The sequence below is a fragment of the Sorex araneus genome, chromosome 9, assembly GCF_027595985.1.
Source record: "Sorex araneus isolate mSorAra2 chromosome 9, mSorAra2.pri, whole genome shotgun sequence".
Lineage (NCBI taxonomy): Eukaryota > Metazoa > Chordata > Mammalia > Eulipotyphla > Soricidae > Sorex > Sorex araneus.
In genome coordinates this window covers 19,282,325-19,298,183 of record NC_073310.1, presented here as the reverse complement: position 1 = coordinate 19,298,183, position 15,859 = coordinate 19,282,325, and the positions used below count along the sequence as shown (strand labels likewise).

Here is a 15,859-nt window from a genome sequence, read left to right as displayed (position 1 = left end):
CTCAACTCGGTCCTCCCAACGATGTCGATGTCGCAATGGAGGCTCTTTCAGGGTCAGGGGAATGAGATCCAGCTTATTACTGGATTTAGCATATGAATACACCATGGGAAGCTTGCAAGGCTGTCCCATGTGGGCAGGAAACTCTCAGAAGATTGCCAGTTTCTTCCAGAGGGAGAAGTAGGCTACAAGATATCGCCTTCTGGGAGCTTGCTTTTAAGTCTCTGGATGTTGGCCGTTGATGGGATTGCACACACTGGGTTCCTCTGCCGGTACCTTTATGTGTGAGGCCTGTCCGAACCTGTGGAGAGGGGCCTCGAGCATGGCTGTAGCTAGGTTCTGGTGGTCTTTGGCCGCCGGGAGCTCTGCTCAGGGTGGGGAGGGAAGCTGGAGCCCATCCCCTCCCAGGGGCCCCGGGGAAGACAGCCAGGCGTACGGGCAAGAGACTCTCTGATGGGACTCTCTAGTGACCAAAAAATTAATTCAAACTCGAATGCATAAGGAATCTGAGCTGTTTCTGGTAGTGCTCATTCATGCTACATTCTGTGGGCAAAACGGGGAAGAAAAATGTTTAAGGCAAAAAGGGGGCTTAAGTGGGAAAGGTGGCGTAAGCAGGGAGCCTCAGCTGAGCCTGGGCCTGAGAAAGTGGACCCTGAACTCAGGGCAATCAGAGGAGGCTGCCCTGGGGATTTTCTCAGCTCGTCTGGGTTGGCCACTCACCGCTGGGCCCACTCACGTGGCCGGATTCACCCCCGCCAGCTCCAGCCCGCAGCTTCCCCATCTGTGGTCCTGCCCGCTCACTCCCCGACCCCCAGCCTCGAGACCTGTGGAAAGAACTTTCAGGAAACTCAGAGCCAGGCACTCAAGACAGCGGATTCTGAAGTCCTCCTCACAGCCTGGGCTGCCTCCTGGGCCACAACGGGTCAGCCGCAGGCAGAACCTGGTGCTGCCAGGCTGTGCTGGCCAGGACGCTGCACATGGCACTTTATTCCTTCTCTATGTACAGGTATATACAGTTGGCGTGAGCATATGATACATTATTTCACAAAGTTATCTTACACCCTGTGCACGCTGCGGGGTGGGGAGCGGCAGGTTTGGCTCCGAACACAGGAGCTGGCCCCCATCAGAGAACACTCAGGGGCACTGCCCGACCCTCCCCCGGCACTAACGCCTCTACCCTGACCGTCTGGGCCTCCCACCTGCTCTCGGCGCCAACGGCTTCTGGTATTTTCTCCTTATGTGGAGGACACCTTGTGGGGGGAAGCCACCAAGGCCAGGGCCCCCCCACATCGACAGTGACCAGCTGCCCTGGGATGCCCAGAGTCTCACTGATCCTAGTGAATACCAATGGCCAGCCTGGACCCCTCCTCATCCGCGGAGCCTGCGGTGGCTCACGGGGCGCTGGCATGCATCTTCTCCAGGCAGCTCGTCCAGAACGTCACCAGGCGGTTGTCACGATTGACGCAAAAGTCCGTGAAGTCCTTCAGCAGCCGGTCGGCAAACTTCTCGTCCCCCGTGGCGCTGGAGCGCCACGTCTTGGTCAGCATGGTGTTGTAGGCCCAGTTGTAGCCCACCCGCTCCTCGCAGAACATGTTCTGGCTGGTGGAGCTGGTGGAATTCCGTCGCCGCCGCGGCTGGCCCGCGAACTTGCGCTTGGAGTAGGGCAGTTGCAGGAAGACTGTTCCTGAAAGGGGGCACACACATGGGTCACCGCCACCAGGAGGGGGCCAGTGGGGGACCCGGGTCACAGCCATCAGGTGGGGAGGCCAGGGTCAGGGGGCTCCCAGGTCACAGTGACCAGGCAGGTGGTTGGGGTCAGCAGGGAACCTGTATCATGGTCACCACGTGGGCGGTTGGGGTAGCGGGGGACTCATGTCACCACCGCATCAGGTGGGGGTGGGGATCGGGTCAGCAGGGTTGGTTCTGCCACCCCAGATCTGGGACAGCAGAAAGAAGTTGGGGCACAGGGCTAGCCCCTCCCAAGGACCCTGTGCCTGGATGAGGGACCCCCGCACACACACACCGCTCTGGATGCAGCCCCTCACCTGTAACGTGGATGTACTGAGGCTTGTTCTCGGCAGGAAAGTTAAAAGCAGAGGCAGAATATTTGTCTTGCACAAACCCAAACCTAAGGGAAAGGCAGAGAGACGCACTGATCAGGGCCTCTTGAGCTAAAGAGCAAACGGGATGAACAGGGGCTCTCCAGCAGCCTGAGATCTTTCTAGAAAGGTCTCCTTCAAGACGAGCCCCTGCTCGGGAACGTGGCTGGGGGTCAAGTGTGACAGCCTGCGCTTCGGCACTGCCCAATGAAGAGATCAGGCCTGGACTCCGGGCTGTTTCATCGTGGGCTCAGCACTCACCCACCCTCAGGGACTCGCCAGGCACCTCCCCTACCCCCAGCCTCCTCCCATCTCTGAGGTGAGAGTCTCTCCCGGGCCCTCCTTCCCCTCCAGCCACCCGCATCGTTGCCCATGCACCTGCCCTGCCCCGGCCTCTCCCTGGAACCCGCCTCACACGCGGGCCGTGTGCCTGCCCGTAGTTCCCTACCCACCAGACTATCACCTCCCAGAGGGACGGGGTCTTGCTGGAAGTCATTTTAGCCACACGCACTCCCTCTCCAACACGTCAAACACACAGCAGAGGGGCCGGAGAGATAGTACAGCACGTAGGGCACTTGCCTTGCAGGCAGCCCACCTGGGTTCAGTCCTCAGCATCGCATAGGGTCCCCCAAGTCCTGCCAGGAGTGACCCCCGAGCACAGAGCCAAGAGTAACCCCTGACCACTGCTGGGTGTGGCCCCCCAAACAACAAAAGATTTAAAAAAAAACCAACAGCAGGCTCTCAGGGAAGGCTTCATTTGAAGTGAAAGGAAATGAAGTTTCGTCACTGAAACGGAAATCTTTCTTGAAAGTGAAGATCGCCCATCTGGGGCGCTCGGCTTTACCCTCTGGAAGTGGAAAGGGGGCGGGGGCGTAGCTCTTCTTCCAGGGCTTGCTCCATCCCGCTTCTCATCGATGGCGCGATCTATTCCTGGTTTTGCTATTTCTATAAGGCACGCGCATCCCGGCTCTACCTGGCGGGTGCTGTGAAGGATGTGCGAACAGGTGCAGGCCAGCCCTGCCCCACCGGGGCTGATGGAGTGAGGGCGTTGGTGCGGGCAGAGCTACAGGAGGCGAAGTGCCGTCTGTGCCGAGAATGAGCTCCCTGCTGGAGCCTCGCTGTCAGCTGCCAGCTTCAGACGGGAGAATCTGCGAGTGCAGTGTCAGGGACCGAACCCCCGGGCTCACACATGCAAAGCAGGTGCTCTGTCACTGAGCTACAGCCCATGCCCCTGTCTGGGACCTAGGTGCTGAAGAATACACGAAGCCAGACACACACTGAACGGACAGGGTTGGACGCGCTCCTGATGACGGCAGGGGTAGGAATGGTTCTCAGCTTCATCTGCCTTCTGCTCCACTTCCAGTTAAGGCGTTAAGGTGACGTAGATACCCAGTATGGATCAACCTGGCAGATTATTTTCTTATTCCTTTCTTAGGTCGCCAGAAAATAAGTTTTGGGGGATTTTTTTTTTGTTTGGGGGCCACACACTTAGGGCTTCCTCCTGGCTCTGCATTCAGGGATCACTTCTGGCAGGCTCAGGGACTATATGGGATGCAGGGGATCAAACCGGGTCAGTCACATGCAAGGTAAGCACCTTACACACTGTACATTGCTCCAGTCCCTGGTTCCTTGTCTTGTTTTCTTTTAAAGGCACTTTCACCACATAGTACTTGGCCCCCATGCTGGCTACTCAAGGAACTGATGGGAAATATAAGCTGAGATGGAAGTGAGGACAAAAGGATCTCGTCTCTGGAAGGGGGTGGACTCATCTCAAGCTAGGTGCCCAGGGGAAAGGAAGACAGTGCCCGGGGCCCTGGCAGAGAGGTCCAGGAAAGCTCTGAGACAGACCTTAGGGATGAGCTAATGTTTCATCTCAAAGCCACAAATGTTCCATTTCCCATCTAGAATTCCACCACATGCAAGGGCTCCTGTATAACTGAGTAACTTTCCTGGGCAAGGCACTTTGCTAAACTCTGTTGAAATAAGAGAAAGTGCTTATCTTTTCCCTCGAGGGACCCTTTGCCCCCCCACCACCCCAATTGTTGGAAGAGATGGAGAGAGTGGAGGGGAGGCCTGGGGGGGGAAGATGGTGGTGGGTGTAGGGAGGGAGATGGGAGCAGGTCTAGGTGGGGAAGCCGGGAAGGGGGTAATGGTGTTTGTGGGAGTCTAGGTGGAGAGACGGCGGAAGTGGCTCTGAGTGATGAGATGGGAGCTGGTTTAGATGAAGGGACACAGCACAGCCTTTAGGTGCTACACAGGCCTGGGGCAGATGTGAGGAACCCTGGACAGGAAAGCAGGCTAAAAGGGAAAGAGCAATCATTTAGAGAAGAGGATTAGGATCTGAACTAAGGTGGATCACAAGGTGAATGGTGGAGCTGGAGAGATAATACAGCCAGTAGGGTGCTTGCCTTGCATACAGCCAGCCCTAATTCAATCCCTGGCATCCCACCTGGTCCCCTGCACTCCACCAGGAGTGATGCCTGAGTGCAGAGCTAGGAGTAAGTCCTGAGATCTCCAGGTGTGGGTTAAATCTGATATATATTTTAAAAGCACATTTAACCAGTAAGGCTGTGTCCTGAGTGACGGGCAGTGCGGTAAGGATGTGAATAACTCAGCAGGTGACTCTGTCCTCCTGGGAATAACCACCATCTACTAGGGCTTCTTGAGTGCTGGGACCACCAGAGAAGCCTCTGGCTACCTGTGAGGGGTGGACAAGGAAGAAGAAACCTCATCCTGTGGCAGAGGTGATGGCGATAAGGGACAGATAATGGCCACAGAAGCTCGGATGAGGGAAAACAGGATGCTGAGGATGGGGAGCCGGGGGGTTACTGGGGCAACCACACACAGCTTTGATTTTGCCGTGACTGTCATAAGGTACCACCTGGGGATGAAGCTGGTGATGCCAAGGGGCAAAGCTGGACATGACTGATGGGTGGGCAGCTAACCCTCGCCGAGGTTTTCCCTGGCACACATACTGGAGCCAATACGGCACATGCCAGCCCTCTGGGCCACCTCCCAGCACCTCCTCACACACTGCAGAGGTTCTCGTCTTGGGTCATGGGGGTCTTGATGGGGGATGAGGAGGGGGCCTCTGGGGAGGTCATGACGTGAGAACAGCAGCCCTGGGCGCAGGAGAGGCGCTTGCCCTTGACACCAGGGAAAATGGGATCAACAGCAATCTGTCAGGTGGACTTGACTGGTTTCCCCACTGGGTTTCACCTTGGTGACTGCTTTCGGGACACACACTTGGGCCCTCCTACTGCGCCCTCCCCAGAGACGAGGGGAACAAACCTGTGTGCTATGGCTTCCTGGAAAAGGTGCATTCGATCCCAGTATGTTTCTGGCTCAAAACCTGAAAGGGAAAAAAGAACAAGTGGCAAGCGATGGTCCCACAGCCTGTAAGTTTCCTTTGTCTGGTCTTCTGGGCCCCTCGCTTCTCCTGGCGGCTTGTCCCCCTTCAGCTCCAGCCCTCTGGGTCATCTTCCCACCGTGCCTGCTTTCGGAAAGCCTTGACGCCACGGAAGGCAGCCCCTACAGAATGTGGCAGCCGTCTCAGCGCCCTCCCTCCCACAGCTCGGACAGGGTCTACGAAGGGATGGATGCAGAGGAGGCCTCGGCCACCAGCATGAGCCCCCAGGGTCACTCTCAGGCTTCTGCAATGACTTCCTCTGCCTCACCGTATCAAAGTGCAGACAAAAGGCACTTTTCAAACGTATGTTATCTGCTTTCTATGGAGCAAAAACACTTAAAAATAAAATTAAAAATAGAAAGGACTAGGGGCTGGAGCAATAGCACAGTGGGTAGGGCGTTTGCCTTGCAAGCAGGCGACCCGGGTTCGATTCCCAGCATCCCATATGGTCCCCTGAGCACCGCCAGGGGTGATTCCTGAGTGCAGAGCCAGGAGTAACCCCTGTGCATTGCCAGGTGTGACCCAAAAAGCAAAAAAAAAAAAAGGAAAGAAAGAAAGGACTAACCTTACATTTCCCTAGCAGGAAATTGACAAAATTATTTTGTAACTGTATCTTATGGTGATCCGATAAAACTTCTTTTATTTTATTTATTTATTTATTCGTTCATTCATTCATTTTTTGCTTTTTGGGTCACACCCGGCGATGCACAGAGGTCACTCCTGGCTCTGCACTCAGGAATCACCCCTGGCGGTGCTTAAGGGACCATATGGGATGCTGGGAATTGAACCCGGGTCGGCCGTGTGCAAGGCAAATGCCCTACCCACTGTGCTATCGCTCCAGCCCCAAACTTCTTTTAATAAATAAATAAATAAATAAATAAATAAATAAATAAAATATTACAAGCTTTACAGTAGGAGGGAAACTGAAGTAAGTATCAGAACATCCCTGGGTAAGATGATGGACCTCGCGAGGAGGGGAGCAGAGTGAACAGGTGCCCGCTCCCACTGCCAACTTCATTGCTCCCACCGCCACCCGCCTTCTCTGTTCCTTCTTGGAGGCCAGGCTGGTGCGGGATCCCAGGGAATGGGAGGAGTTGGCAGGGCCAGACCAGTGACACACAGCAGCTGCCCATGTTGGATCAGCTCTGAGGGGCAGCTACTGACACGGCATCCCAAAGACCTGGGGTTACTGGAAGGGGCCTTGTTACACTTGCTATGCTTGGAAACTTCTTTCTATAGGATAGATTTGAGGATTGTGGGCAATGAGAGAGAGAGAGACAGAGAGAGAGACAGAGAGAAGGGAGAGAAAAAGAGAAAGGGGAGAGAGGGAGACAGAGAACAGAGAAAAAGAGGAGAGAGAAAAGAGAGGAGAGGAAGAGGGAGAGAAGAGAAAAGAGAGAAGATTGCAACTTTGAGAGGAAAACACTCACGTCTAGCACATTCTAGTCAGATTTGTAAGACGTTGAACTCATGGTTACTGAAAGGGGAGATAAGAGGAAGAAAGTTGGCACAAAAGCCAGAAAATTGATGTTCAGACTCAGGTCCTTATTCCTTTAAACTAGAATGCCTGTCTTCAGCTGTAACCATGGCAACCAACAGAGGCTGCCAGTCTGGGTTACAGTATCAGGGAAAACCATCAGCTCATACAAAAAAAAAAAAAAGTCTTCCTGGGCCAGCCACAGAGCGATACTGCAAGAGCAGGGGCCTAGAAGGGTGTCTGGAAGTTGGGGGAAGAGCCTCTGCCCTCTCAGAGTATCAGCAGCCACAGGAGGAGGTGTCTGGCTTCAAAGCCGTAGATACAAACCATCATGTGGTATTTCAAGACTACGAAAATGGTTCTTGCTCGGCCACACTGGGAAAGTGAAGGAAAAAGTGCGTGTTAAGAACGTGGTGCAGGGGCCGGAGCGATAGCACAGCAGGTAGGGCGTTTGCCTTGCACGAGACTGACCTGGGTTCGATCCCCGGCATCCCATATGGTCCCCCAAGCACTGCCAGGAGTAATTCCTGAAAGCAAAGCCAGGAGTAACCCCTGAGCATCGCTGGGTGTGACCCAAAAAGAAAAAAAAAAAAAAAAGAATGTGGTGCAGGGGCTGGAGTGATAGCACAGCGGGTAGGGCGTTTGCCTTACAAGCGACCGACCCGGGCTCGATTCCCAGCATCCCATATGGTCCCCTGAGCACGGCCAGGAGTAATTCCTGAGTGCAGAGCTGGGAGTAACCCCTGTGCACCGCCAGGTGTGATTCAAAAAGCCAAAAAAAAAAAAAAAAGAGCGTGGTGCAAACTCTGGCACTGTGGGACCACCTGGAACCCGCTAAGCCAAAAACACTGCACCCCAGTGCACAGAGGACATGCACAGAGATCGGCACTTAGAACCAAAAATGTCTGCAGCCGGGGCTGCCTGTCATGGGGAAAACACAAGGACGCTTACGAGGGTCTCCCCAGGCTGAGGAGAACACTCAGGCTCTGGGGTGCGCTGCTACCAACCGTGATACTGAAGGGCTGGGAAGAAAGCAATTCCATAGGCGCATGGGCTTTTCTGCTACATCTGTGATTTCTATATCGGAGAAAGAAAATGGGTCCTGAGGTAGCAGCAGCAGCGGTGTTAGTTTTTTCATTTTCGGAGAGAGCACCTGTGAGCTTGAGCTATTTCTATGTCCACCATCTGGAGCACTTGGGGATACACATGCAGGTGTGAGGCAAGCCTCATCCTTTGGTCCGCCCCAGGCTGCCCTCAGAATGCTGGTAGCTGGGGTGGAGGCAGGGGAAGGGCCCGGGCCTGGGCCCTGTTGACTTCCTCCTGCGCTGCCTTCCTTAAGAAGTGAGGCTTTAGGGCTGGAGTGATAGCACAGTGGGTAGGGCGTTTGCCTTGCACGCAGCTGACCCGGGTTTGATTCCTAGCATCCCATATGGTCCTCTGAGCACCGCCAGGAGTAATTCCTGAGTGCAAAGCCAGGAGTAATCCCTATGCATTGCCGGGTGTGACCCAAAAAGAAAAAAAAAAAAAGTGAGGCTTTGACTGAAACACAAGCATGAACAATTTTGTTCATGGATATTCAATTTGAAACATTTTTTAATTAAAAAAAATTAAAATCGAGGCTAGTGGTACCCACAGTTCTGTACCACAGGGCCTGTTTCTTATTTGATACCTTTTTTTTGCCTGCCTTCTTGCTCCTCCTTCTCTTCTCTCCTCTCCCCTTCCACCCCCTTTTCTTTCTGCCACACCCAGTGGTGCACAGACCTTATTCCGGGCTCTATGCTCACGGCTCATTCAGGCAGGCTTGGGGGATCATATAGGGGGGGGCACAGATTGAACCCAGGTCTACAAGGCAAACACCCTCCCCACTATACTAGTGCTCTAGCCCCACAGCCTCCCCCTTTCTCAACTCTTCAGCATGGAACCACAGATTCAAGTTTCCCGTGAGGTTGAAATCCCTATGACCCAAACCCAGTGACATGGGAGAGCAACACGGAAAGTGTGAGAATGCCAGGGCCTGTCCTGGCGACGGGGAACCATGCCCTCTCCCGCCCATCATTCCACGCCGTGTTCCAGGTTCTCTGGGATTGGGGGAGACAAACTCCAGTCACCCTCGGTCGGGGGAGAGTTGGAGCCTTGAGGCTCTAAAGCGGGCTCATCCAGAAGAACCCAGCTCCCAGCAAGGTGCCCTCTTTCCCTTGGCCCGTGTCAGTTGGAGACTGGGATGGGGCCCTTGCTCGCAGGGACAGACCCTCAGGGGACACATCTCTTACTGTCAAACAGGTGTTCGCTGCCTTCCTTGAGCAGGCAGCTGATGTTGAGCGGGATGAAGAGCTGGGCTCGCAGCGGGTCGCCGTACAGGTAACTGGGCAGCGCAAAGGGGCCCTCCAACACCGGGACTAGCAAAAAGCCACAAGAGGTGGCCTTGCGATGCCAGCCTTGGACCTGAGGGAAAGCACACGAGTCAACAGTGTCATCTCCACGTCCCCTCAGACAAGAGACTACCCTTCCCGAGCTGGCGGGCAGGATGGATGCACGTTCGCTGGTTCCAGACCAGCCTTGGGCAGGAAGAGCACGCACGCTGTCAGAGGCTGTGTGCGGAGCGCGCCGGAGCCTCTGCAGCTTCAGTGTTTCTTCGAGGAAGGAAGAGCCTGGAGACAGCGACTTCCTGCCTCCTGCAAGGGCCCTTCTCGTTCTAAGGGACGGCAGGGGAAGGGCACCGGATAGAGGCTGAGGCTTTCTCATTTTGCCCTTTATAAAAAATGTAGTACTGTCTAATGTATCAAAGCGGGAAAACAAAAGCTGGCTGTCACCGGGCCAGCTCGCGGACATGACGCCGAGTGCAAGATGAGGACGGTGGCCTCTGGCCAGAAGCGATAAGCCCTGACAGGGCAGGAAAGGGACCACGCTCCAGCTTCACAGGCTGGCAGACAAGGAAAGCTATTGGGCAACAAAAATCTGCCCGGCAGGAACACTTCCTGAGCTGACAGCAGCAGAGTTCTCGGCCTGAAGAGCCGTCTTTGCCTACTCTACTTGCTTTTATTTGGTTGTTTCTGGGGCTACTCTGGCTCTGTGCTCGAGGAGCTGCTCCAGGGGGAGCTCGGGAAAGATCTGTGGTACCAGGGAACAAACCTGCCCTTCCTTGTGCAAAACATGTGCTCCAGCCCACCAAGCTAGCTCTCGAGCCTGCTTATATCACTTACTTAGGGTGCTGGAGACTGAACGCACGAGTGTGCCTATTATTTTAGGGAGAGGGGGGCACACCTGGCAGTGCTCAGGGCTTTTCTCCTGGGTCTGCACTCAGGGATCACTCCTGGTGGGGCTTGGGGGACTATATGAGGTGCCGAGATTGAGCCTGGGTCAGCTGCGTGCAAGGCAAATGCCCTCAGCGCTGCCTACATGCTGTAATAATGTCTCAGGCCCCAGGGGACTTTAAAATAAAGTTATCTCCCTGCGCCTTTTTAAAAGACACCTTTAAAAGTCACGAATCTGATTCGTACATATTGTTTTTAAAAACTGATGCAGGTGTCAGATAAACAAATGAGGTCTGTGTTAAATATTATTTAAAAAAATGCTATTTGAGCCATACCTTACCTTAAATAAGTATGACTCTTTTAAAAAATGGAAGGGCTATGCTTAAGTTTTTCTACCAGAGACACCCACGCTAACAACTACAAACACCAAGATCTCTGATTGAAATAATTTCTAAGCTCTATTTTCTTCATTTTATGTAATATTTTTTCTCAATGCAATTTGTGACAAATGTAGATATAGCCTTAAAATAATAATTAACCTACACTAGAGAGTTCAAAAAACATCATCATTAAATTGAAATAAGAGGACTAGCCACTTTCAGCGGGTTTTACACAAACTGACGTGAAAGTGATCTTTCAAAGGACAGTTGCTAATTCCGCTGAGGAAATGCTCTCCTTCCTGCTAAACGGCTGTGTGCAAGAGCCAGAAGTGCTTTGTGGAGGCAGGAGGATCGGAGAAAACTAAGCCTGTAGAGCAGACAGTTAGTGCCGCTGGGAGGGATTGGTCATTCCAGAGCTGGCCAGCTGGGAAGAGCTGGTGCTCTCTGTAAGCTGAGCAGGATGGCAGCTGACATCCTGTAAAACTTATCTGGACTTTAATAATGTTCTCTTGGGGCTCAGAATGTAACTCAGTGGTAGAGTACATGCCTAAATGCATAAGGCCCTGGTTTGATTATCTAGCATAAAAGGAAGAGGGAGAAGGAGGGAGGGAAGGATAGAGGGTAGGAGGAAAGGGGGGAAGGAGGGAGGGAGGGTAGGAAGGAGGGAGGGAGGGAAGAAGGGAAGAAGGGAAGGGGGAAGGGAGGCAGCCTGGACGCTCTCTCTCTTATTTTTCTTCCTCTTTCTCACTTCTTTCTTTTTCTTTAATTTTTTTGTAATGGATCCCCATGAGGTGCAGTTACAGACTTAGAAACTTTCATGGTTACATTTCAGTCATACAATGCTCAGCACCCATCCCTCCACCAGTGCCCATTGTCCACCACCAATGATCCCAGTGCACCTCCCCCCACCCCCACCTCATTCCCCCCCACCCCACCCTGCTTCTGTGGCAGGGCATATCCTTTTGCTCTCTCGCTCTCTCATTTTGGGTGTTGTGGTTTGCAATAGAGGTACTCAGTGGTCATCGTGTTCAGCAGCCTGGACACTCTCTTAATGAGACTCTAATGGTGCAATGCCACACGTAGAGACCCAGGCCAATCTCTTCCTCAGGATATTGGCTTCTGGGGCAAAAATGAACCCCTAACTCTTCTGTGCTCTGTCTCTGACCATCTCCGAGATTCTCATACTCTTTTTGAGCTAACTTTCCAGCTGCTCGCAGCTGTGTGACGAGATGCTTTGGGCCGCTGATAAAAGAAAGTCGGACCCAGCTGAAGTCACAGGAAAAAAATATTCTTTTCTGGGAGAAGGTAAGGATGCATGAAAAGTGTAGTAAATTGGGCCAGGGCAATAATACAGCAGGCAGACACTTACCTTGCACACAGCTGACTCAAGTTTGATCCCTGGCATCCCATATCGTCCCCCGAGACCCACCAGGAGTGATCCCTGAGCTCAAAAAGCATAGCTGACTATACAAGTCATTGAAAGACAGCGCCCAAAGATAATGACAGTTTGGCCAAGGAGTCTTGACTCTGTAGACAGTGGGTCTAGGGACGGGGGCAGGGTAGTAACCAGTGCTAATGCTGGCTTCTTAGTGGCTGAACAGTGAATGACCTGATTAGGGAAACAGGCAGAAGACTAGGTCAAGCAGGGCTTCTTCACTTCAGCACTTGTGACATCTGGGCTGACTAATGTTTTGCCATGGAGACTGTCCTACGCCATGCAGGATGATGAGCCCCCTTGTTCTTGTTCTCTACCCCTTAGGGATTCAGCGGCACCATTTGTGAGCATTGAAAATGTTTCTAGGTACTGGTGGATATTGCTCAATTGACCCGATGGGGACAAAATCTCCGCTTGTGCCCCATGGAAAACCAAAGTGTAAGCAGTGATGGTCATTAATAAAAGATGGTTATTTAAGCTATGATACAAAGAAGAAATAGAATGTTCTATAACCTTTAGAAGGAATAGAGCAAAAAAAAAAAAACCTGAAATAAAAGCCCATCGTCTATAGGGTAGAGCTGTTTACAGTGATATTAAACACAATGCCAGAACTAAGAAAACCGGAATGTAAACAGTATACATTCCAGATACCCTATCTGTGCAAAAAAAGAGAAGCTACCAGGGCTCTGGAAGCACAGAATCCCTCTGGAAGTATATGCAGCCCAATGCTAAGGGGGCTGTTCTTACACAGACGTCCCAGGATCGAAGGGGCAAGGCCAGGGGAGAGACTTTTCCCCCAAGAGCACTGATTCCCAACAGTGGACAATACACCCTCCTCCCTGCGGACATGGGAAAATATCCAGAGACTTTTCTGACTTTTCACATACGGGGCATGTTACTGGCATGGAGTGTGAAGAGGCCCAGGATAGGATGCAACACCGTGCAATGCCCAGGTCAGCTCCCTCATGTCCCATCAGAGAATTAGCTGGCCCCAGATGCCACTGGGCTGAGAATGTGATCATTTTTTAAACTAGGATTTAATTGTTTAAGTGGATATTTCAATAGCCCAGATAATAGGAAAGATAATAGCAGACTAAACTGGAAAAAAAAATAATGAAGACAGGGCTGGAGAGATAGTACGGTGGGGAGAGGGGGTCAGTGCTTGCTTTGCTGACTCCAGTTTCATCAGGCACGCTATATGATTCCCTGAGCACCACCAGGCGTGGTTCCTGAGCACAGAGAGAGGAATAAGCACCAAGCACTGTGGGCGTCTTCACTCCAAAACAAACAAAACCAAAAAGAAGCAGCAAGAATCTCGGCGAAGCATTGACAAGGCCCCTGCCCCAAAGCGCGGGGAGTCTCACCATCTCAAAGAGGACTGCGGCGGTCACCGCCATCCAGTGGAGCTTGATCTCAAAGGCTGCGTTCAGGGAGAAGTTTCCATGGTAATAGCAGCTACACCATTCCAGCCTGTCTGTGCGGTTGTTCACATCGACATCCAGGGTGACTGTCCTTTGCTCAGGGACGGTGGCAGCTAAGTCAGCACACAGTGGAGTCCCACAGGAGAAGGAAGAGGAAGAGAAGGAGGAGGAGGAGGAGGAGGAAAAACAAACAACTAAGAATCCAGAATGAAACAGCAAAATCACTCTATAACAACAACCCCCTCCCCCCAGATTCTAGAAGCTTCCTGGAAACCATCTCGTCCAGGGATGGGCACACATTGTCTGTAAAGGGCGAGATAATAAATATTTTAGGCTTTGCGCACTATATGGTCTCTCAACTACTCAACTCTGCTATTAAGAGTGAAAACGCAGCCACAGACATTTTATAAGTGAATGGCCTGGCCAGGTTCCAACAAATACATTTATTGACAGACACAGATGGACTTTTAGGGCAGCGAAATAACTCTGTATGTGACTGTAAGGGTGGGCACCTATTAAACCAAAGTCTTTGGGAAGAAATGCATCAATGTAGGTTCCTCCATTGTGAAGACTCACTCCTGGCAGGCCTGGGGGGACCACATGGGATGCTGGGGATTGAACAGCCACATGCAAGACAAGTGCCCTACCCACTGTGAATGGCCTTGGCCCAGCTTTTTGGTTTTAAACTCGTTTCATAATTTTTTCCAAGAAATTAAACCATGATATCACATAGATGAAGATTCAATGTCCTGCTCCATGTTAAGAATTCAAATGGGGCAGTATCAAACTAGCTCGGCCTCTCTGGGACCCCCAGTCAGAAATTCTACTTTAGGGCTGGAGCAACAGTACAGTGGGTGAGGTGCTTGCCTTGCATGTGGCTGACCTGGGTTCAATTCTTTGTACCAATTTAGTTCTCCCAAGCCCACCAGGAATGACCTTTGAGTGCAGAGTAGGACTAAGTTCTGAGCACTGTCAGGTGAGAAAGGAAGGATGGAAGGAAGGAAGGGAGGAACGGTGGGCAGGAAGGGAGAGAGGGAGGAAGGGAGGGGGAAAGGAAGAAAGAAGAAAGGGAAGGAGGGTGGGCGGGAGGGAAAGAAGGAAAGGAAGGGAGGAAGGAAGGAAGCAAGTAAGCAAGAAGGAAAGAAGGAAAGAAATGAAAAAAAGAAAGAAAGAAAGAAAGAAAGAAAGAAAGAAAGAAAGAAAGAAAGAAAGGAAGGAAGGAAGGAAGAAAGAAAGGAAGAAAGAAAGAAGAAAGAAAGAAGGAAGGAAGGAAGGAAGGAAGGAAGGAAGGAAGGAAGGAAGGAAGGAAGGAAGGAAGGAAGGAAGGAAAAAAAGAAAGAAAGGAAGAAAGAAAGAAAGAAAGAAAGAAAGAAAGAAAGAAAGAAAGAAAGAAAGGAAGGGAGAAAGAAAGAAGAAAGAAAGAAGGAAGGAAGGAAGGAAGGAAGGAAGGAAGGAAGGAAGGAAGGAAGGAAGGAAGGAAGGAAGGAAGGAAGGAAGAAAGAAAGAAGAAAGAAAGAAAGAAAGAAAGAAAGAAAGAAAGAAAGAAAGAAAGAAAGAAAGAAAGAAAGAAAGAAAGAAAGAAAGAAAGAAAGAAAGAAAGAAAGAGAGAAAGAAAGATCTCAGCAAGGGCTGGGATGGTTTACAAATGGGCCCTAATAGTTTACTTCCTGGCCAGCCCAGAGAGTCTATCAACACCCATGGGCGCCTCAGCCTGCCAGGTACCCCTAAGTCCAGTGGCACTTCTTTATCTGGAACCGTCAGCTTACTTGTGGGATCTGCAGGTCGAAACCCTGTGTGGCTTTTATCACTGACAAGGACACAAACCGCCTGTGAGTCAGCAGTTTTCAAGAGTCTCTGTTGGGAGTCAGGGGAGTCAGCGAGGACAATAAACAGTGCCAAGAGGACTCATGTTCACGTGACCATTGTAGGGCTTATCATACTCGCAAAGCCAGAACATGAGCGGAATGTGGTTTAGCAGAGAGAGCTTGCGTTGCATGCATTGGGCCCTGAATTTGAGTCCTGGCGCTGCAAGTATAAAAAACCCAGAACATAAAAAATGGAGATGTTCCTAATTCAGAGTCAAAAGATCTCAGCTCTGACCTGTACTCGCTGGCCACATGCTCCTGATGACGTGGCTGGCTTAGCCCCCCCATTGCTGCCAACTAAAGAGGTGCCTGGCCCCCCCAAGGCTGCACAAAGGAAAACTGGAGGATGAGCTGAATACAGATGAAAAGGTGCCTCGCCTTCCCCTCCTTGCTTCTCTTGCCACTCTCACTTGCAGCTCTCTTCCTCTCCTCCTTCCACTCATTCCTCCCAGTTTAAGCCATCAACTTGCCCGTGTCCAGTCATGATTCCAAAGCACACGGCTTGGCTGCTGTCACGTATGATGC

The 15,859-nt window shown here is 51.8% G+C and overlaps 1 protein-coding gene across 4 annotated transcripts in view; it reads right to left on the bottom strand.

The window, feature by feature from the left end:
- Positions 1-880: 880 nt before the first annotated feature.
- DEPDC5 (DEP domain containing 5, GATOR1 subcomplex subunit) overlaps positions 881-15,859 on the bottom strand; it is a 142,303-nt gene continuing 127,324 nt past the window's right edge. For all 4 annotated transcript variants that reach the window (XM_055146986.1, XM_055146988.1, XM_055146987.1 and 1 more), the window contains 5 exons: positions 13,413-13,582; positions 9,253-9,424; positions 5,388-5,448; positions 2,043-2,125; positions 881-1,681 (listed from right to left, as the gene is read on the bottom strand). In XM_055146986.1, coding sequence (XP_055002961.1) covers positions 1,389-1,681; positions 2,043-2,125; positions 5,388-5,448; positions 9,253-9,424; positions 13,413-13,582 — 779 coding nt within the window. In that variant the 3' untranslated portion in view covers positions 881-1,388. The remainder of the gene's footprint in view (positions 1,682-2,042; positions 2,126-5,387; positions 5,449-9,252; positions 9,425-13,412; positions 13,583-15,859) is intronic.